At 37.1% G+C, this 24250-nt stretch overlaps 1 protein-coding gene across 3 annotated transcripts in view; it reads right to left on the bottom strand.

The window, feature by feature from the left end:
- The window catches only part of SH3TC1 (SH3 domain and tetratricopeptide repeats 1), a 31117-nt gene extending 19546 nt beyond the window's left edge, over window positions 1–11571 (bottom strand). For 2 of the 3 annotated variants that reach the window (XM_071556873.1, XM_071556875.1), the window contains exons 1-4: window positions 11484–11571; window positions 5663–5914; window positions 3295–3369; window positions 964–1091 (exon numbers count right to left, since the gene is read on the bottom strand). In XM_071556873.1, the coding sequence (XP_071412974.1) occupies window positions 964–1091; window positions 3295–3369; window positions 5663–5870 (411 nt within the window). In that variant the 5' untranslated portion in view covers window positions 5871–5914; window positions 11484–11571. Of the gene's footprint in view, window positions 1–963; window positions 1092–3294; window positions 3370–5662; window positions 5915–11483 lie in introns of those variants that run through there. The other variant, XM_071556874.1, reaches the window with a different exon arrangement.
- Between the last annotated feature and the right edge of the window lie 12679 nt (window positions 11572–24250).

The raw sequence follows: 24250 nt of genomic DNA, 5'->3' as shown, positions 1-24250 counted from the left end.
GGAAACTTATCATTATCAATCTTGTTTCCTTCAAAGTCTTTTCTCAGTCTGTTTCTAATAAGGGTACAAATCTAGTCTATTCGTATGGCTCTTTGCCTCTTGATCCCACCTCCCTTTGCCCATTTCCCTCTAAACAAAATTCAGAGAAGAGCAGCAGGAGTATAGACTGTTTTCACAGGGACAAAATCAGCAGCCTGGTTATGGAGATTTCATAACACATGAAAGGAAATTGGTGTAGAAACACATGTGTCCAAGGCAGTCAGAGCCATAACTAAGATTTCAGTGGTTTGGTTTGTTAGTGGAGAAGGCTGGAGCTCATGGCTCAGACAGAAAAAAGGGACAGCAGAGGTCAAATGGTGTCATTCTGATTTTTTATCAAGAGAAAAGACTAACTTGCATTCAAAGCAGACCTCATTGGTTGTAGAGGACAGTCTTCTTATATACAAATAAAAATTAGAAGTTTGGCTAACTGTTGTGTGCTATTTAAAGCTATGGCCATTTAGCCTTATGAAGTCCAATATTTAGGCTATTCTCCTTCAGACTTCCTCTCTGGCTTAGTAATGAGCTTCCCAGGTCACTTGTATGCCAAATGACTCCAAGGGACTGGAAACTGAAGTGAAAAGTCAATATGAGGGCAAATTAAAAAACAAAATAAAAAATAAAGAAATCATTATTTCCTTTGATTTGCAAATCAAAGGAAAATGTTTTTAAAATAAAACCCTTTGATGTCTTAAGCTGCATTTATTTATTTTACATCCATTTAGTGTTCTAGTCTTTTTCAGTAGTTCAATATTTCTAAAGTCCCTATGTGGTTTTGGGCAATGGGAAACTGGTCACTCAAAATCAAGCACTCAGCATGTAGACAGAAATGCGACCCAAATATCTTGCAGACTGTTTCAGCAGCACACACGATATATTATCAAAAAAAAAAAAAATTAAACCATTTTCAAGCAATTGACTTACACTGAAAACTGCCATCACCTCCCTGCTGTCATTTTCAAAAAGACGAAGCTGCCCTCTGAGCTGTCTTTGGAGTCTGGGATCAGGACATCCACTCTTTCGGCTTACCATTGTTAACTTCAAGGATATATCTGGAGAAGGATATCTATTTTCAGTGCTACAAGTTTTGTAACCCAGCTTTGGTGAACCAGAAAACGCCCAAAATCATAGAATATACATTAAGAAATATTTTTTCAGCTTCAGAGACAGGTACACAACTTGATCTATTGCAAGTTGTTTTTTTTTAAGTTTTCATTATCCAGTAGACAGGAGCCTTGCATGAAACATTTTTTCATAATAAAGCCTACAGTTATACAAAGGAGCATGATAAGCAGGTCTGTAGAAATTTTGGGAGACAACTGACACTTATGGAGGGAGAATACAAAAAAAAGCAAGCAGATTGGTAATTTGTCAAACTAGACAGCTCTATGGACACTGTGAACATGCCCAGATTTACAAATATCCCAGGCATATTAAAAAAATTCAAAAAACCCCACCAACAGCAAAAAAAACCCCAAGGCAAACATGTACTGGCATCACCATAAAAAACCAACCAAACAAAACCCCCGAACAAAACCTACAGATAGTTCAGCATGTTACAACAACTCTTTATTCATGCTAATCTTAAATTCATAGTTATCTGACATGTCACCCCCAGTACTTCATAAAGATTTTATAAATTGCATTTTGAAAAAGCTGTTTCTCAACTAAGCAGGTTGAACAGTACCAACCAAATTAAATAGTCCAACTAAAAGCTCATGTACGTGATTTTCCAGCACATCTGAAAGCAGCGAGACAGCTGTTCTCAGCTCTTGACATCTGTTTATGAGAAGGTTTCACTACAGCTGGGGGTACAGTTCCAGCTAGCTTCTCTCAGATAAAGAGAATCTTTGATAAAGCTGCTTTCATTCTCTATTAATTAATTTTTTGGGCTCAATAACAGTAAATCATCAGTTTTCAGATATCCAGATGGGTACATAAGCCAATAATACCCACTCAGGAAGAATTCCAATTGCCAAGTGTGTAAATAGGTCACACTTCCAGCAATAAATTATAGTGCTATGTATAATAAAATATTCTACCTCCTCTGAGTTTCACCTTTTAGTTAGATAAAAGAGATATCTTTCACATTCTAGTTTAATATAATGCATCCTAATCTGTTTTCAGAAGGCTTCCTATGCGTGTTTCCAGGCATTTTACCATGAGTTGCACCTTCAGTGTTACTGAAGTACAAGACCTCTCTGTTTAAGATGTGGTCATATACTCAATTGTTAGTACAAAGGGCACAAACAAGTGTCTTTGAATGTTATTCAGATCACTCTTAGGGAATAGAATTGTTGACCTTTTCATTTTACCTGAAGTCATGAATAATAATTGCACAAGACTATTACTTAAAAATTCATATTTTTGTTTTACATAGATTGATGCTGAGTTAAATATGTTACTGTAGGAACATAATTTTTTTACATACAGTTAATGTACTGAATAATTGAGTTAAAATAACTGGCTACTTCTGTCAAAAAAAAAAACCCTCTCAAACCATCCTCTTAATAATGCCTGATGGAGTTGAAATATGGTCCAAAAGCCCTATGGTAAACTTCCTGTCTCCTTCTGTGATCTCTGATCCATACCCCAGTTATGAAGAACTCAAATTCTGTGCAGAGTGAGACAAGCAGGTACATAAGCACAAATAATTTAAGTGCAAATAACCATATGCCTGGGAGAGACTGTCTGCTACTGATGTGATTTGTTAGATCAAGCCAGAAATCAGAGCACATCCCAGGGTTGTTTTTCATGGCTATTTCTCATCCTCCACAAGCAAGAAAAGGCAAATGTGCCAAGATGCTCAATTCACAGAGTCTGCCGTGAGCCCTCCAGAGGGCAAGCCTACTGTACTTACTTGCAAAAGAACTGCACTCAATTGCTACTTCACTAAAAATACAACGCTAAAAAAAAAGTCTTGCAAAGGCCACAAATAAGACATTAGAAGGATTGAAGCCCACATGTAAAATAAGCAAAGAACTTTTCATTTGCTTCTCTTTTTCTTAGCAATTACAGTATAGTCCATAGATTATTTCTGGATTTTAGAGCAGTTATTCCCTCTTTTATGAGAGTTTCTCAACAAACTTTATGTAGGATTTAGATGCTTTCACATTTGCCAATAAATGCATTATAAACTTTACAGGAGTGACAACTGCAAATGCTGACATGGTGGAGTTGTCTCAATTGGAAAAAAAATAAAAGTCAGCAATGAGAAAATCATTATAAGATATGATGGGGAGGAAAGTGCCTTACCAGTTGGAAAATTCTCTGCCTGATTGGGAAGGGTCCTTGAGCTGACATTCGTGCATTTTTCACTTTGAGAACACTCTATATGATAAATGAAAGGAAAGGTTATGTGCATTTTCTAAGTCCATATAACCCATATTGAAAAAAAACCAACAAAAAACCAAAAACCCAAAGCACCCCCATTTTCAAAGCATTTTAGATGCCTCTGATAATTACTAGGAGAAAATAACTATTTCCCCCCCTTCCTGTTATACAATTCCCAAAACCCTCAAAAAGTACTTCAGAAAATTTCTCTCCTACTGAGGGAGTGGAAGTTACATCTTGATTTCATTATTTTGATCCTTGTTCCTAAAAAGTGGCCTCCACTGATGCTTCAGTAGTATATATTGGCAATGGTATATGTGTCTTGTATGAATTCATACATAGAGAACTAACCCTTCTCTTTATTTGTTACTAGCTTAATACTTGGCAGGGGGTACCATAAAGTATTTTGAAGTTTTAGAAGAATAACACAAACTAAGTATACTTTATGTTAATAGCAATTTGCCTTTTTTTTTTAACCCATATTTCTTCCAGGTTTTTTGGGAATGATATATTTCCATGCTGAAGAAACAACCACTCCAACAAATTCCGTTTTCTCAAGGTTCCTTTGGCAAAAAAAATCAGTGAAGATAAGGCTTGATATTTTTAGGAATAAGAGTGTGAGAAATAGATCTCATATTTAGATGAAAGCTTCTGAGGCAATTTTCATGTATCCCAACACATTTTCCTCTGCTCTTAAGGAAAAAAAAAACTGTAACATAGTAGGATATGGTAATTTCCACGTCTTTTGCATCTTCCCTCAAGTGCATCTATTGATGTTACATGAACAAAGTTATGCAAATAAATAAGAATGTATAAAAACAGTCTTCCTACTTCACAAAAAAAAAAAAAAGGAAGGAAGCAGTAAAAACAGTCTATAAAGCCTATTACTGGTGTATACTAAAACTAGAAATTGCAGTCCCCAAACACTTTTGTTTTTCTAGGGCTTTGATTTGGTGTTTGACAGGGGCATTGGGGTTTTCTTTGGGTTTTTTTTAATCTGTATACAATAGTTGCTTTTAAATAGAAACTTGATAGTACACTCACTGCAGTGTAGGCTGACTGTATTTAAGAAGCATTCCAAATTTAAGTTCCCCAGAGCATACTTTGTTGTAGTTCTGCTTTTTCTAGTTGTAGTCAGAAGTATGAGCAGAGCAGTTGTCAAAACTTAGACTACATGTTATCAATGGCTTTGTTAATCTTTTAATAATTGATAAAGACAATAAAATAGCATATGCTTTTTATATGTGAACTTTCCATCACTATTATTTTGATATTACCAGCTATAACTCTCCTTGAAAGGTATTTATCAAGACATTAACACCCATAAGGTAATATTTTATTTAAAGCTTTCTTAAAAATCACAGAAATCAGGTTTAAAGCAAAAGATATGAGCAACCATTTTAACTACTCATAATTTAATTTAAAATAATAGTTTGTTGTTAAATTTAAGAAAAAGTGAGAGAGCTACTATAAATACAGTTTGAACAGGCTTAAACTGTTTAAAGTGCTTTAATTAGATTAAAAAGCTTAACATGAACTCCATCCCCATTCCAACCTAATGGAATGACTTGCATGCTTCTTGACAAGCTGAAGAGAAACTTTACACTGCCTTGAGATGCTTACACTTGGGTATTTGATGTCAGAAGAGATGCATTGGTGAACAGACAGACATTGTGTAAGTCACAGACATACAATTTTAAATGAAATAGTTTTCCCAAAATTGTTTGAAGTACTTTCTAATTCAGAAAGCTCTTGAACTTACTGTAAAGTAAGACCCTGGCCACAGCCACCTACCCCTGCTAATCCCCACTTGCACCCAGTAGGTGCTTCTGACTTGCATAGTTTTACTGCATTATGTATGTTTCCATTTGCACCAAAATAAAATTACATCTTTTGAGGAAAAAAAGGAAATTAAAAATTCTATTAAAATAGAAATGTAATCTAACTTGGTCTGAATCTTGCAGATATATCAAAAAGTGCTAGACAAGAAAGTTATATTTCAGTATTCTAGCTCTTGGGTTCTAGTAATTTTCATCCCCTCTTATCTTACTAATAGATAATCCATTTGTCTGTCCAAAGTGAATTTGAATATAAGTTGTTCGTTAGTCCAATCTATGAAGTATTATCACAGAGGAAATACAGCTTCTTGTTGTATTTAAAAAAAAATCTCAGCTGGATTCACAGGTGGAAAAACACATGACAGTTCTCAGCTTGTGCACAGTTTCCAGTAATTTAAATGCAAAGAGAAGTCAAGAGCAGAGTGACCAGGTTATATTTTTTGAGGTCTTACCCATTTGTTCTTGCAATATGCCCATTCCAGCTCCATCCCTGACAGCGCTGATGGCAGCAATGTCTTCCACATGTTTGCAGTCAGACCTGCATCTTCCCTCCTCCATTTCTTTCCTCTCCAATTTCCTATCTTGTTTTCCCTCCAGACCTGAGATGACAGCATTGGTGCTGAGCACAGATGCTCTCTCTGCCACTGCTGAACTCTCCATAATTTGAAGGTCCTCACAGTGATGCAATTAACATTATCAACAACCTGAGGGGGGAAAAAATCATCCCTGTCATTCTTCTATCTAAATGTCAGAATAGATGCACATATTCAAGAGCTGTCCCTCTCCTGCAGGAGCTATTTTTAATTGTAAAATGGATTAAAGAATTTGCTTTAGACTTCTTTCAGAGAATTTTGTAACACCCAAATTCATCCCATCATCAGGTGGCATCACTGCTTTAGCAACAAAGCAAGACTTGGCTAATAGCAAAATCCAAGGCCTCAAGTGAAATGTACTTGTGCCCAGTGCTGATCATTCGTTCTTGGCCAGCTTTAAATCATAGCCTCCAAGGGATAGCATCATTCACATTAACAGAGGCATTGCAGAGGAAAAACAATTTTCTAAAGGCAACAAGAGTGGAACTGGTACTGCATGCTTAATTCAGACAACAAAGAAGGTTTGCATGCAAGAATCTAAATACTACTTTGCTGTAAAGCAGAATAATGAAGCTAGAGGCTGAGACTTGCAGCTAGACTGTTATTGGCATGAACATCAGGAAAAAGGAATAGAAATAAAAGCAGAGCACAAGTAGTTGCAAGCTTCACTATTCTCTCTAGGCACAGACATGAGGCATCCTGCAATCCCATTTCTTAGACACAAGCTACTTCAGCTTCAGAAAGACACGGCCAGACCATCAACCAATGCATCTGCAAAGGACGTGACTCACATAGCCAGCACATGCCCACACATATTTAGACCTTTTTCCTCATTGGGCTTTAATCCCTCTAAGGGATTTCATAAAGCCACAGCATAGATTTTACTTGTCCTGTCACTTGGACTTAATCCAAATTCCTCTGTGTTTACTCCAGCCATACTCACTAATGAGCTATATTTGTTATGAGAATGCAAACTTGTAATCTTCATGAAACTTCCTCTCTCACTTGTTTTGCAGCAGAAATTGGTTCTATCTAAAGCTGCAGATGAAAGACTACTTTTGCTCTGCTGAAACCTCAGACCAGTTTCTGGTCACCTAGTATTCCCTTACAGTCTGCCTGCAGACTGGTCAGGAAATTTCTCCCTTCTTCAGTTACCACCAATGGACTGTCCAAAGCACATTGTTTTGGCTTACTTCTTTACATCCATGCCTTCCAACACCTCTTGTCCTCCAAGCTTCACATCATAGATCCCTAAACCTGAGCAAACCAAGCACCAACGCGAGCAGCACAACAGCTCCCCACTGCCAGCCATGGTAGCCACGGACATGGGACAAGGCAGGATCTGTCTGCAAAACTTTCATATTGCTTTGCCGTCATTGAAACCTTTACCCCGAATGAAACAGTAAACTATATATAGACCAAGGCAAGTTATGCAATTATAAAAATTAATGAGGTATAGTTATAAGTGGGATGGCCAGCTCAGAGAACTAAACCGTAACCATACATACCACAAGACCATAAGTTCATAAAACATGAAGAAATCTAGGCCTGATGTCATTTTAATGTTTTCATTGTTCTATTTTGCCCTTTTTCAAAAGATGCTTTTGATGCTATGTTGCAGTTCTCCATATTAAGCTATGTGTATATATTTATATATCCTATGAAATGTAGGTAGTAACTCAAAACACAAGTGATTTTTGTGTCTTCTCTCAGAAAAGAGCATTTTCACTGACATATTTGGTTAACATTGTCATTCTGACTTCAGATGTGTTTCTCTCACTAACTTCCCTGAAAAACTGCCTATCAGATGTGATGACCTAATTATAAATTATTAAAAATACAGGTTTGCCAGATGCCAAACTCACTTTGTGATGAATATGCTTTTTCATTTATATAGCTGGTCTTTTCCTTAAAGTAATGACAGTATCTAATGCTATTCTTTTCAGCACTGTACCAGGATTATATGTATTGCATTCACACTTAAGAATTACTCTTCTACATATATTTGGTAAATATTTGTATCTCCTGTTTATTAGGATTTAAAAATAGTAGTATTAGTGATAATTTAATTCCAAAGCTGGTTGTTTAAATTATATTGTTCTATGAATCCAAAGCCAGTTGTTATTTTTAGATCTGGCTTACCCTTAATCTCAGAAATTAAATTCAGAGTTCATATTATTAGTTTTTTCCATAAGCTCCTATCCACAAGCAAAAATATCTTCCTCCACAAAATTTAGGGAAACAAATATACTGTAACTTGAATTATTAGAATTCAGTTGAGTTGGAGACACTGATTAACTTTTCATGTCTTCTGCATCAGCTTATGTTGGTAAGGGTAACACACATACAGGGTTGTGAATGAATTTATAAAGCTTGGTGCTGCAAGAGCAAGTAGGACATCTGAACAAATCAAAATGGATATAATCTGTTTAAGAAGATTCAGTCCTAGTAGTCCACAGCCTAAGACAGGGGGAAAAAAAATTAAAAATCAGAATAAGTGAAAGAAAAGCAAAACAGGTTTTTTCTTATGTTTTTTTCTTTGCACTTCCAAGATGCACAGAATTAAAATTCAGATCTCAAACATTTTTAACAGTCATGTTCTCCTCTATAGATTCCTTTCCCACTTTTAATGTTTGCCTTAACTATCAAATGTCAACCCATGTGACTGTGTAAGTACTGAGAACAATACAGCAAATAACTTCCCCCTACCTAAACACCTAGTCTACCTAGGCCCTCTTGAATGTTTATTTTGCATCTAAATGCATCCTAGGTGACACAAATTTGGTCCCAAGTGACAGACTTTACACATCTCTATATTTCTACTATTTACCTTTAACTATCACATAAGTACGCAAAGGAGCAAAACTAACACATAAGCAATCACCCTATTTACTATGCTGATGCTTTCTCATCACTTATTAAACTGTTCCAGAACAAACTAAATCAGATTCAGTGGCACAAAACCAGAAATATTCATCCAATATAAAACAGCTTTAGAGAATATTAAACTGCAGTGACTGAGTCACTGATTATTAGAGATTTTTTCACAAACTTATAATGCTAGTGAGTATAATGATGAGTGAGCAACTAACTGATTGTTGATAGCAACAAATACAAGATTAAGAACATCAAGATTAAAGATCTAGCACTCATATAAAGCTTCTCTCCTACAACTAGTTCTTACAATCTACATTTATGTGCACTGACTAAGCATTTTATTTATAATTTAGACAAAACTATTTTTCTTGTTCTCTTTGAAGCTTGTCCAAGAAATTCCTATTTGGTGCAGGATGTTGGCCATAAAACTTAATGATATTCCTGTTTTTCAAAACCTTGATCTAATCTTTACTTAAAGTAAGAGCCTTGCAGACACAATGTGGCTATCCCCATTACTCTGGGGGACCCTCACTTTCTGAGGGAGGCACTCACAGTGCAGATGAGCAGACAGAGGCAGACATTGGACAGCTCGACACCTTTCCTGCTACTGGCTGCACTGGTGTTCTCCCTCCCTGTGGCCCAAGATATGTCCTGTCCCACACAGAGCCATTGGTAGCATCAGTTCAAGTTTGTGAGGCTCAGAAGGTCACTCCACCTTCTCCTTTCCTTCTTACAGGGCACAACAGGCAGAAAACGTCTGTATTCAACAACTCTTAATATGAGGTGAAAAGACATTTTTTCTGTTGCAAGTTAAGTAGAACAATTCCTCTATCATACTTTTCCCTGGGTTGTTGTTGCTGTATTTTTACTGAGTGCTTTCAAAGCATATCTCATCAGGGAAAAAAAAAACATATAGCTTGACATTTTCCATTTCCTTAACTATGTAGGTTGAGGGTTGTTTTTTCCCCTGCCTTTTATTATTGTTTTAAGAGGCGTTGTGGATGGCAGGAACACTCTGTTCCACCAATTCCTTCCCATTTATGGGGTGTTGAAGGAAGAAACCAATAATGTACACTGAACTATCTCTCTATTTAAAGGTGTATTTCTAAGTATGAGACTAGGACTCTGTATATAAAAATGGACTATATTTGAACTAGTTGCCTTAAACCTTCATGCAATACAGTATTTCTTTCATTCAGCATCTTCGCTCTAGGAGACTCAGGACAACTTACTAGTGACTAGCTTCAAGTAACCAGTGGCAGGGGTTTTACAGAGATTGACACTAAAATAGATTATTTACAGTCATGCAGAAATGCTGGAGAAGTCCAGAGTTGAGTTTAAAGTTAAAATAATTTACTCCAAAAAGATTATTCACAGATATTATAAATACCCTGGATGGTACAAGGTTACTGCCATGGCTCCTCTGTGCCTCAGTTCCTATCTCATCCAGAGAAAGTGAGCAGCAGCCCTGTTTTCCCCCTCATCTCACCTGAGCTCTTGATAGATCTGAATTCTGGTACCCCCACATTTTTCCTTATCTCTTGTGGTGTATTATGTTCACCCAGCGTTCCAAAATAGAAAAGACAGCTAGTGAAGTCTGCATTGCCTGCATTCAATAGATACTTGTCTGTGTGTACATCCTTGATCATCTGCTCTGTTTGATCTCCTGTACATCCTGTAGGTTATACAATACCTCAGTCTTGCAGCTGTACTGCCCTAAGTTAACCTAGGTCAGTTTTCCAAACTGATGCTAGAGAAGTTATTTTATTATTCCTTCTTCTCCATTTCAACTCACATTTGTTTTGCATCTTCTGCATAAGGCTACAAACATCTGAAAGCCAAGATCATTACAAACTTTGTCCTCAGAGAGTAAATCACTGCCTTGATCTCTATGAAATTCAGTCACAGGCATAAATGAAAACAAACATACACTAAACAAATAACAAAACCTCAACATACTAAGTTCTGTGTAGGAAACACTTAAATTTTATGTATTACATGGAAAGGTAAAGCAAATCTATAATCAGGCGAAAGAGACTTCGGAATTTCAGTACTCTCCAGAAAAGGAAGATTGACTCCTTTATCACTGAAGTAGCTTTATGTTAGTTAGCAAATCTCAGCAAACTATGTTGCAAGCAGTACCATTGTTCACAGCTCATCTACAAACAAAGAGCCCTATCAAGCTTCAGAGATGAAATAGATTAATTTTAGGATTCATTTTCTTCATATCTCAGTAGCACTGAAATATACTTTCCACCCTCAATCCAGCTATGAAAGCACTATAAATCTAAAACTTCCAAATTTAGATAGGAAAAATTGGAGAGTAAAAATCTACAATCTTATAACTGCTTAAAACTAACTATACTCTCTAGGGGTGCCTTAAAAACAAACAAACAAAACCAAATCACTGTCATAAAACTACAAAAGGCATCTGTGAACCTCAGTACTTCATTTTGAGTGCTAGATGACAAAATTTGTTCCGTGGCAGCTAATGCAGAAGAATAAAGTAAGAGCTGTTGCTACTGAATAGCAGCTCAGCTCACACAATGCTACCTAGAAGAGGGAAGACAGAGCAGCACAGAAAGCCAGCGGGTTCTCAGATCTGTGACAGATCACATTTACAACTATTTTTCCAGTCATTTCATTATGGACACACCAAAGCACTGAACACCACCCAAATTACCGCTGCTCAACTGGCTGCAATTGGAACTACTGACAATGAACTTACAGCTGAATATCAGACAAGTACCTAAAATAGAGTGAAAGAGTGACACACAGATACAGAACACAGGACTTCTCCTACCTTTTCCAGGTCTGATTCACTATAACATACTGGTAAAGAGCAGGCAGGTCTGTGCCTTCCTCAGCTCTGCTCAAAACTGACTCCAGCACAGCTCTTCCTGTTTGACCTTCTTATCTTTCCTGTTGATTGCACAGCCCAGCTTGGATGTGGCAAGTACGAGAAGTTGTCTATTAACCAATACTGTTAATTCAAAAGCATTCTTTTCTTTAAAAAAAAAAGAGACATTCCTGACTATGGAGCTCAGATACTAAAGTTCATTATGCAAAGCAAAAACGTACCAAGTATGCTGGAAGGTCCATTCACACTCCTGCTTTTCAAAGCAATAATTCATTGTGGCATTTTGCATTGGTGGCTAGAAGGCTCCAAGGGACACATCCAGGCCATTGTACCTAGAGCATTGTTCAGACAAAAGTAATAACCAGTCCTTCAGATGGAGTATAGGGCTTTGTTGCCCCTTTGCTTTTGAACATAAAATTAGATTTCTTGCTGTCATTCCAGCTATAAAAAACATGGATGAAAAATTGCCTGACAGCAATTTTACATTATTACACTCAGGTTTAAATTTCAGAAGTGCATGGTTTAGCAGATCTATTATGTAATATTATGTATTATCTATTATGCAGCACTAAATATCAATCTGGGGAGTTGAGTAAGACAGTTGTGAAGTCTAATGCAGAGCTTATCTTCTGTGTAACAAGACTATCCCTGATCCAGGTGCCATATCCTAAGTGACCTACAAAGGCAAGGCTGAGAGAAACTGTAAATAACCCATCCCATCTCAAATCTGCTTGTTTTTAGTTACAGCACCTCATTTTTATGTTCTGTTTCTCCCTAGCACACTGCAGATTTCACATACAGTTAGGCAGAGTTATGCTACACCTTCAGGTAAGCACTGAGTGCCTCACATGCCACCAGTGTGGGCTGCATGGCAGAAGGAACTACATGGGAACAGGACAGTGTCTGCTCCACACCCAGACTCACATCTGTTACCTCAGGCATCTCTAGTTGGCAACATGACAATGTTGGGAATATCAGGCAATTGACCAGTTGTGTGTGTCTTGGCAAGTTGGGTGCTGTTCCAAAACACAGCAATCAGTGAGAGCCATCATGTGGGACTGGGCAGCACCTGGAGAATGGGGTTGGAGGTGATGGATTGTCCCACACTGCAGTGCTGCCCTCCTACAGCTCTTGCCAATAGGAACAGAAAAACAGACCCTTTAGATGCCTTTGAGCCCTTAGTTATCACTCCTGCCAATTCATCTCAAGGAAAATGCAAAAAAGTTGGGTATAAACATTATAAATTAGGTATTAATTACAAATTATGCTCTCATTTACTTTACTCCATCACATCGCACCACGTTAATATAAATTATAAATGCTACTTCACACTGATCAGCCAATCTGTTCCTGCAGCATGCTTGGGAAATCTCCATCTCTCCAGAAATTAAGAAGTTGGAAGGTATTCAAGTAATTGTATAAATCACAACTAACCAATCATCCCACAGGGAATTAATTTGATATTACATTATAATGCAGTACACAAAGCGTACCACTTCAGGATTCATTGATTTATGTAGTAACTATGCCCACAGCATGAAATACCCCATTTCTGTCACCATTATAATGGCTAATTTTGTATGAGTTTCATAAAAGTCTAAATCTTTTAATCACCTTTATTTATATGTATAATTAAAGATAATACTTGGTTACATTGTATAACCTCACTTTTTCACTGGTATTCCTCTTCATTTATGTGTATTCAAGGTAGTTTGAGAAAAAAAAAACAAGAAACTTATCTAAGCCTATATTTTTCCCAATGAATACCAGTATTTATTTTCTATTTCTAGGTCTTAATCATTGTAGAATCTACCACATCAGTGGTAGTGTGTTCCTAAGATCTCAAAAGATACAACTAATTTTTATTTTAGAGTACTGAAATTAGGAGAGATGCAACTCACTTCAGGAAACACGTAACAAAATAGCACCAAACTGAACTCCAGGCTCCTTAACTTCCTTTTCCATACCTGCTTAGAGTCATACAATAGTTTGGGTTGGAAGGGATGTTTAAAGGTCATCTAATCCAACTGCCCCCTGCAATAAGCATCTTCAACTAGATCAGGAATCTTCACCTTCCTCTGTGATTTTACTCTGCAGTAATACTCCATGGTATTTCATCACACCACACAGTACTTCAACTCTTAGTAGTGTATATTGACATGTAGTTTAAGTGGAAGGAAGGAAAACAAGGCTTCCAGCTTTACAGCAATGATATCACTAGTTGGACCTGAACTTTCTATTGTCTTATTGAAACAGTACCATCCCATGCTACAGAAATATAAGTGAATAACCTTATTGAACAGCTGATCTCATGAAATAACTCCAGAGACCAATATACTGCAGAAAACAGGAAAAAAACAGAGGTAGGGCAGATTGGTTTCCATATTAGTAATCACATGCCTTATACTACATTTTAATAACTACACACTGTGCTACCTATTTCAGATTTCTTGTTGCTAAAAGATAGGCTTTTAAATTGTTTCTTCTGAACAATTTTTAACTGATAAAGTTACATGAAGACTTGATAGCCTGTTTATGTTGGGTTGTCCCTGATCTTTTGAGGATTATTAAAAGAAGCTGACAGGAGGCTGGGGAGGACATTACGTGTTGATATAAGACACTTCCTCCAATTGTCTCTTTCAGGCTTTGCTTTTCATCATCCTGTTTGCCTGTGCTTCTGCAGCTGCTTGTTTTCCTGACTGCTGTTCACTGCAGCAGCTTCTTTTAGGAAAAACAACACATTTTAACATTAAGGCCAGCTTGTACCTTCCACTATAACTATTATTCCATCACAGCTGGGGATGTACCTATGAACAAACAGTCCCTTGCCAAAGAGACTAACTTTAATGTGTAAGCACACTGAAGAGCAACTTGTTTGGCTATTCACTGATAACTGATAGAAATATCAGATTTAAACAAGGAGGGATATTCAACCCACTTGACTAAATTCCTGTTTGATCTCTTTCATCTTAAGTCCAGCAAGCATTACAAAGCTTATTTCCCCTTGCTAGAACCTATCATAAAAAGATCCTCTTTGTTCCATATTTTGCTGAAATAGAATTCTTCACTATTTACAGCTAACATGCCAAATTTGAAATCACACAAGATACTGCTTTCTTGGCTAAATTAGTCTATTGGCTCCGCTTTCATCCAGTGATTGAGGTACACCCACTTAAAAAGAAATGTGATGTAATACAATCTGTGATGCAAAGTTTACAAAGAATTATCAACTGAGCCCCTAGATGTGAAATCCATTCAGTTTGACATGCTAACTCACAGTGGCAGCCTCTTACTTAGCAAACTTACCCCAAGTAATTATATTAACTTTAGTCAGATTATAAGCATGCGTGGATATTAGCTTTGTTACCATGTTCACGCTATAGTTACACACAACTTCCACAGAAATAGGTTTAGCCATATGTTTCCTTATGATTAGAGTGTTATCTCTTCACAATAACTGTGTATAGAATTAGCTAAAGAGTTAAAGTGTTTTCTTGTGGTGTCCTGTCATTTTTGCATCTGCCTGCTTGGAACCCAGATAGCTTTACTTCCCCCCGGTCTTGAAAAACACCATCCCAGCTCCATAGCCTGGTTCAGAAGGGAAAAACAGAAAACATGAAAAGAAAAATATGCTGCCATCCATCTGCACGGAAATGCTGTCGTCTTGTAGTCTACAGGAAAATGCTGAGTCAAACCATCCAGCTGTTCCACTACTTACACAGCTCCTCAGCTGTTTACACAGCCCACTACAGAATAGCTAAGTTAAATTACAATTGACCAAATGCTAATAATAGATGTTAGTGAGCTTCTTATTCCCCAGCACATGCAATAACATGGTACACACCTGACAGAGCTTCCTCCTAAGTTTAGCAGCTCTCAAGAAGCAGTAATGTTCACTTGAGAACATTTTTAGGTGTGGACCTAAAAGGCAATGTGGTCATACCGAGGAAGCAATTTGAGCAAATGTCAGCAGACAAGAAAGGACCCAGTCATGGTTGGATTCATAGTTCCAGGTCAGGCATGACATGGATCACAGGGCTGCACGTACTAGAGAAAGATAAACCTTCTAAAGTAGTTTAAGCTCAGAATAAAAATTGCAATTAACACTTACCACTTAGAAGATTAATCATTTAATTTCTGTATTTTCTAGCTCAGTAGGATTAATTTTCTGCCCCACAGGGGTAACAGGTTCCCCAAATTAGGCAAAAACTTCTGAGTTGCATGCAGCACGGAAAGCTTTTACTTTTCAGTCACCTGAAACCAAATACATTTAGAGAGTTTGTATTCACAAGCTTCAGTATAGGAAATGAGCTTTCCCTATTTCTCTTTCACTTTGGAAATAGAATTAAATTCCTTATATCTTCTCTTTTCTACCGGGATCAACAAACCACTTGGTAAATAAGGCCACTAAAGTATTCAAGCCTCAATAATCTAGGAAACATATGTTTACATAGAAGCAATAATTCTGTTCTTTTACAAGCCTCTAAATAGTAAAAGGGAAAAAAAAATCTACCTCACCTTCAAGTTATATTTAAACTCTCATAGAACACCTTTAACAGGCTAAATCCTCACCTTTTATAGCATTGCAGGTAATTTAAAGGAAAAATAGGTACTTCCTTTTATAATCAGGTGAACTGATTTTTAATTAAAGATTTAATGATTTTCAGATGCTTGACATTTACAGGTAGAAATAAGAGTTTCTTCTTAAGGAAACCTTCTTATAGATAACCAGGAAATAATTACATAATGATACATTAAGTATATCCATTCAAATGGATCTGATACCTCTTTTTCTTCAGAGAAATCTTTTCACCAATCACATGATCATCAAGGTTGGAAGAGAACTTCAAGATCATCTGGTCCCATGTTAAGCATTTAGAAAAGGGCATTAATCAAGGTTTTTTTCCCCAAATGAGATTTCTCACTTAGTTTTTTACAGCTTTTCTGCTATCTTTTAAAGTAGAGAAAAAACTATGTCAGTATTTCTAAAACTGTTTATTGTGAGGAGTAGAAAGCCAAGGCTCCTTGATCTTAAAAAAGAAGAGGGAGGAGCAGTGGCAATGAATATTTAGCTCAATTCCTTCTCTCTTCTGAGGATTTGCATAAATGTATACTATTTGAAATGTATTTTTATATTTCTATATACATATTCCCACTCTTACTAGCATGCTAGAGTACTTCTGGGATGGATAAAAAGATTTTTCAAGAGAGAAGCATTTACAGTCCTTAGCTGAACACTGAAACACTTAATTTGCAGAACTGAAATTTTACCCATCTGCTTGGTGATTCTGCTTAGTGCTAGAAAATGCAGGGTGAGGGAAATTTGTTTATGGCAGCTCAAATGTACATGGACTACAGATTTCTTCTGAGCTAGTTTTGGCATTGAGAAAGTAAATTTTTACTTCCTTTGACATCCAAAGTGGAGGCAAGATATTTCCATATGGATTCAGTAGAAATGAAGGCCCACTTTTGCCTCTGCTGATGCTCTGTGGAAGAACATGCCTGATGGAATAGCTGGAAGACACAAAAACTAGATAGCTACCAGGCTAGAAACAAGCATAGAATTTTGGTTCATCATCCTCTAACATGTGCCATTCACTAGCTGCAAAATAGCCCAAAATACTATTTTTCTAAAGCTTGGGATTAACATCTCTAGCCACCAAAATGTCTGCAGTATAGGAAATCCTATAGTGATAATTTTGACTTCAACAAATAACTATAAAAGTCTGCCTCCATGTAAAACTAGCAAAATAATTGGATTTTTTCCAAATTACTGCTGCCCTCTAGTTGAGACCTGAAGAAGGGCTCACATGTGCAAAAAGAAGTCTATTTTTTGTAGCTTTATCTGTGGATCTAAGTTATAACTTCTAGTAACTTCTATCCTCTTACATTAATTGTTTCAGACCATTTGGTCACAGGCAGCACAACTAAGTATATTCAAAGGTGGTTATAAACATAACAAGCACAGCACTTCCTGCTTAAGTATCCAACCTTGCATGCTTGAGGCAGCATTTCTTAGAAAAATAAAATCTTTAAATGGTATAATGCTACTAACAGTCTTGAGAAATATGAGGAAAGATTTTCTATTTATTGGAGAAGATCTGAGGCACAGCAGAGCTTTTGTCAATATGGATCTAGAGATCATCAAAGCTCTGGATGCTTCCAGTCTGAATTTTCACCTGGAAAGCATCTTAAATTTTCATTTATGGACTTTTGATCAAATCAAATATACTTGCACTTACCATCACAGACAATAGTGATGTTAAGGTGTGAATGTGTGTGGGCATGCTATAAAAAGATTCTTATTAAGTTTAAGGATATGTAGCTAAACCGAAAAATTATAATAAGCATTAACATATTCTGGATTCACTCCATTAAATGCACAGTATGTGTCATGTTAATTCATTAATTCATTATATTCAGTATTATTTTTTTCACTATTTCTCATGTTTGAACAAACATATTTCCATTCCTTTTTGTTTTCTAGTTGATATCTGTGCATATGCTATCCACAAACCTTGCTTACACTTCAACTTCTGAATTCCCGAGAGACATATGACACAAGAAAAATAAAAGTAGAAATGGTTTTGACACACATATTTTTAGGGAACTATCCACAAACCTCAATTGAAGTTCTCTTTAAGGTAGGCTTGGTCCAGGCCTTTTCATACAGACTGGGACCTTCAAATATTAACGCAAAGCCTGGAAAAAATATTGACAGTACAGGACTGTTTTGATGCAGCTGAGGACACAGACCCATGTGTTGGACACAGCTGCTTTGTCCTAGGCTTTGATCTCTGCAAGCCCAGGTATGTTCACTGACATGCTGAGAGTTCCTGTAAACTGTCACACATCTTACTAGGCAAAGCCTCACTTACACATAGCGCTATGTGAGATTTTTTTCACCTAGGAAGAGTCTGTATTCTGCTACCATGATGCTGTATTTTATTTTTCCAGAAGAACAGTGTCAGATGTGCAGTGTTGGATAAGGAACAGGAAATCAGCATGTATTAGCCTAGGCTGCACAACAGAGTTAAATTGACTGAGGGGCAATGGATTGTGATATCATCTACTAGTGAGAAGTTGAAGCTTCACATGAGTAGTTTTCCAATAAGTCACATTTGCAAGGGATCACAATATGCTTAATAAGTGTTAACCACTCTGCATCAAGTACAAAATGGACCATATTATGCTTCTCATTGTTTAGTACAGTAAGCACAACATTATTTACGTGTTTACAGTCAGAAGCACTGATAGCAATGCTTGCACAGACTGTGTAACATTGCACTGAAATCCTTGCAAGCTTCATCTGCCATTCTCAAATTAAAATTAAATTATTTGCCAATTTTTTTTGCAAGTGTAGTGATTTTTACATTATTCATGCTTTGTTTGGCTCTTCCCCAAACCCTCCCCTGCATTTGTATTTCTGCACATTTCATTGCTGTAACCTGGCTGTTTGTCATTCTCTGTATGAATTCTATATTGATACTCATCATTACCTCCTAGACTTCCTGTCATGTGCAGCAGCCTGCCATACTACAAGTTATTTGTTCCGACCAGCTTTCCCAAAGCTGACTGCTGACATGAGAGAACAGTCCTTGATTGTCTCACTGTAACAAAGATTTCTTTCATCCTCAGCCATTGTTCCCTTTGATGTTATTTCATGCTTTCTGTTTTCAAAGTTTGCCTGGGAGTTTTATTTGACCCACTGATTATTTGATCATAATGCATTTATATTTTTAATGGGTAATTACGTCTAAGTTATAAATGCTGATGTAGTATTTATATTCTGCCCACGGTGTGAGAGGAGCTGTGTATAAAAGTCATTATTGACATCTTGATAGTGCAATGCAGACATCTTAATATAGTGCTATGTTATTATTTCATTACAGCTGCTTCACACTAATTCATTATTTATAAACACGTGTGCTTCTGGCTCAGTGAGTAGTTGGCAATTTATTTCCATACCCAGAATCTCATTTTAAGATCTCGATCTGTTACTCTTCTAAAACTTTAGACTTGCCTTATATTTATTTTTTTTACTATCAATGTCATTTCAATACAATAAATACAGTAAGGTGGTGGAGAGGTAACTACTGTCGCCAGTACAAGCAAGTTACAAACACAAGTGTGGCTTATTTTGGCAACTGCCCCAGCACCTGTAATTCCCTGATACAGTAGTTTTAATGTCAAAAAATTCATAACTTTGATTTGGGATTAGTCTTAAAATTAGAGTAGTTCAAGTCTAGTTAGAGAATTGTAACTCAGCCAAAGTAGTCCAGCACTGAATTCCTGAGAGACATATGACACAGAAAAAATAAAAGTAGAAATATTTTGAAAACACAGATGTTTAGGGAACTCTTCACACAAAAGAGAATCAGTAAAAAGCAAAAGAGGGGTCATGTAGTGTGTCATGTCAGGTTCTTAATCTTCTGTCACACAAAAAAATTGCCATTTTTAGTTTAATAGGAAAATGACACATTTCTGGAACATTATAGAACACATTTGGAAGATAATTTGTCATTTAACACATAAGTATTTCAAAATACATTACTATAAATTGTAAGATTCTTTTTTGTCTTCCAGAAGATATAATAGCTGTCAAAAGACAGCATCTTGAAGTGAAAAACAGACTAAAAAGTAGATTGCAAATTAAGAAGTAAAAAATGCCAAGTTTCTTAGGAGCTTAAGCTCAGTTTTCAGAACTATCTAATAGAATTATTAGACATGAAATACAGAAACACACAGTAAGACTTGCAAAAGGAGGTCTAATTTGTGTGGGGTTTTTTCCTGATTGTTTTTTATCATGAGATAAGCATTTAGGACATTTTTCAGAAGGGTTTGAACAACTAATAGTATAGCTGGGACAGACTAATTGTTCTTTTAAGTTTCATTCCCAGTTGGGATTTGACCTGAAAATCTTGTGATAGTATGTCAGCTTTGAACATGAAGCCAAAGGTAAACTTCATCAGGTTAAACAGCTACTTGGATTTGTAGTCTTCCATAGTCTGGATTAGCATCTAAATCACTTCTGGCAACCAGCTGGATGATGGGTTTTTCCACAAGATATTGTTTTGGTTTAGTTGTTTTTGGTTTTGTTTGAGGTTTTGTTTGTTTGGGGTTTTGTTTTGTTTGGCTTGTGGGATTTTTTTTTCCGAAGAGACAAAGTGCTAGTTCCTCTCCCTTCTGCTGGACTCTCAATCACTGAGATACTTTTAAAATATGACCCATTTCATATGGCAGTGACCTAAAAAAATTCACAGACAACCAAATAAAAGTAATAATTCTATTATCCTGGAAGCCCATGACCATCCCATTGTTGGAAAGTTCATATATATTAGAAACAATGCTTTTCCTTGCTTCAGCTGGACCCTTTTTTACGAAAAGCACTAAATAAAAATATTATATGACAACTTTTCTGTGAAACTGAATTTTAAAATACCAGTATTATTAATCAAATATTACCCTAATTGGATTTCCTGAATTTTGAAGGAAAAAAAATATAAGAAAATGAAATACTTTATGATGTGATTAAACTTACTTAAATACATAGTGGGGGAAAAACACTAAAGCAGATGATAATGTGGAGGATCAAAGGACATCACACAATGAACCAGTATGGTTTTAGGTAGAATGCCCTTTATTGATACACTGCAAGTGGTTTCTACATCAACATTTCTTACTGGTTATATTCCATATCTCACAAGTCCAATATTTTGATAAAACATCCTAAGGGTTCCCAGGTGCATCTCAAGAGTTCTGTGAGAAACTTTCAAGAGTTCTTGTGTGAATGTCTGGGGAGTTGCTGTGTGAACTCCTGGGGAGTGATTTCTTCTTTACCACTCAGCACCAGCTGTGCCTTTGTTTGTTCTTTCCTGGTAGCTGCTTCAATCTCACAGAGTCCATGCAGTCTGCATCACTCACATGGCCATATCCTATAAGAAATTCCTCTAAAAACCACAACAATTTTGTGGCTGCTTGTGCTATACCAGCTTCTGCAAGAATGTATACTTTTTTCAGTCCAAAAATCTGTAGTATACTTAACATATAGAAGCACATAGTCAAATATAATGCTAATTGTCCTAGTTCAGCAGGAGGGACCAGCTAACCCTGTGTGGGGGTGATCAAAGCTGTGTATTCTACCCCCTCTATTCATTCCCCAAGGTCAAGGGGCCATTAGCAGCAGCTGCCCAGGGAGCCATTATCACCTTCACACCCAGCCTGAGGGGGCGGAGCTGCTAATGGGCCATCAACAGTTCAACACCCCCTGGCTCCCAGAGTTAATCACCCATTGTGTAAGTCCCCACCCAGGGGGAGGGACTGAGAGCTCCCTGAGGGTACATAAGGGGTGGGTAAGAAGACCTCGGGAACTTCTCGTCGGATCCAGAGCAGTAGCAGGACCTTGACAGGAGGAGATCCCCGCTCTTGCCCAGACCACAGCCCTCGCCTGCACCAACAGGTTTTTCTTTTCCTTTTGCTTTGGACTTGGGGGAACCACACGGGTCTCAGCACAAGGGCAAACAAACCCCCTTGGGTTTGTGCCCCAGGACACTGGGTTATACTGTTGGGGTTTTGTGAGTTGAAAGCAATTTCCCTTGTGTGTCAGTGTTGTTATTGTAATATTTTTATTAAATTTTAGGTCTGACTTATAATCTCTCTCATGGTGAGTTCATTTCCCCTGCTGGTTCACCTTTAAACCAGCACACTAATATCTGTTAATGAAGATACACTATATTGATTGTTCTGTTTCGGTTTACACTTAGAGTGCTCACTCTTTTTTCCTTCACATGAAGACTTGTTGAGGGAAGGTATATAGATACATACTCTTACTTGATGAGGATGCATTTCTGATAGCTGGGATGATTAGAAATTCAACAGATAGTGAAGATTTTGTTTTCTGACACAGCTAATATTATATAGCAAGATTTGTTAATGTACTTAAGAAACATAAACAGTTTAAATGCACTGGGATAGTGAAATGCAATACAAGTTCTTCCATAACACTGTCCAAATAACATAAGCGGAGAAATATTAGGAAACATTCCTATATTAAAAAGTAAACTTTTGCCTCATATAGTGTTTTTTAAGCTCTTCCAGAAAAATAAATAAAAAACCCCTCTCTTAAAAGAATTCAGGATGACATTGAGGATGTGGATCATCAGGTTTGCCAAGTGCCAATTCAATTCGCAGTAATTACAAAAGTGATGCAATGTGCTGACAGGTTAGAGGCTGACTTTTCAGCCTTCTTTGCAGTTGCTGGACAAGCTGATTGCTTTTAGAAATGAAAATCAAGAGATGACTGCCCACTATACTGAGTCTGGTAACAAGAGATGGAATCTTACAGTGCCCCAAAGGATGTATTGGCCCATTCTCAGGATGGACCATTGTCCTGAAAGATCTCAGTTTCACCCTTGAGACTGGAATTCTCACTCTAAATTTAGTATAAGCCTTCTTGCCAATTCATTCTGGATAAGTTCACTTTGACCATGAAGACAACAATTCCACCATGCTTTCCTATCAACCCTTTCATAGCCAACTTCTTTAGTGAAAGAAACAATGGTTTTCTGTAGAGCAAGGATAACAGCAAATCCAACAGAACTGTTTTTGCAATAGACCACTCATACACTGAATTGTGACCTCTTCCCAAGTAACGCTTGTGTCATCTCTGTTATCCATGATACTGAACTATCTCTAAAAGGCATTGAGATAGGGCTTTTCCTTATTTCTAGTCTCCTGGATAAGCTTGGAGATCTTTTCAGATGATAGACCTTGAAAGGGGCAATTACCCTCTGGTTCATTGGTTGGAGTAATGGGTTCTTATCAGTAGAAGACCACGACTTTTCCACTGGGTTATGGGAACTCCTAATCAAGCTTTTGGCAGGTGGCAATGCCCTAAACAAGGAGAAATTTAAAGTCCGTGACCTGTTTCTCACAGTGTTCCCTAAATTATGGAAACATGTAGACACTTTGAGCATTTGTGTAGCCACCTAGACCTTTTCATTTTCTCTGTGACTGGCAGAGAAAACTTGCAAAATCTTCTTGTGGTCCTGGGGTTCTCAATGCAGTGAATTAGCAAGGGTTTTAAAATGCATTATCTTTTCACATTGCTACCCAGCAGAAGGGTCAAACTGTCTTTTAGCAGCCTTAAAGCCCAAGGCAGCTTCCCCTTCATTACATCCGATAGGCATTGTACACCCAACCACCTTCAATACAAGTTAAATCTAATTTAGCTTTTAAAGCAACACTTATGCGTAGCCACAGGGGTACTAACATGACTCAAAAATTGCCTTGAACTCACAGTGGTTATTGTAGGCAAAGACAGGTCATGATTAAAACCAGAAATTAGTCTTAAGCAATGAAACTCCAAAACAAATGACAGAAAGTGACAGATAGTACCATGGCACTGAAATTACGAGTCACCCCTTTTAAGGAATGACTGACTAGAGTAGGAGTGGAGGGTGGAATCTGATAGAGCAGTATAAATTCATGGCACAGAGAAAATGAACAGGGAATTAGATGTTTGCTATCTCTTCTACTACAAGAATGAGCAGGTAACAAGTAAAGATAGCAAACAGCATGTTTGAAACAAGAGAAGATAATTCACTGCAGCAGACCTAGTTCAAAAATCCCCTGCACAGGAGGCTGTTTGAAGCACGTATGGGTTCACACCAGAAACGGAAAAGATAACAGAAGAAAATCCATAGAAGGTT

Source organism: Pithys albifrons, chromosome 5 (assembly GCF_047495875.1).
Source record: "Pithys albifrons albifrons isolate INPA30051 chromosome 5, PitAlb_v1, whole genome shotgun sequence".
NCBI lineage: Eukaryota > Metazoa > Chordata > Aves > Passeriformes > Thamnophilidae > Pithys > Pithys albifrons.
The sequence above is the reverse complement of the archived record's forward strand: the minus strand, read 5'-3'. Positions and strand labels throughout refer to the sequence as shown.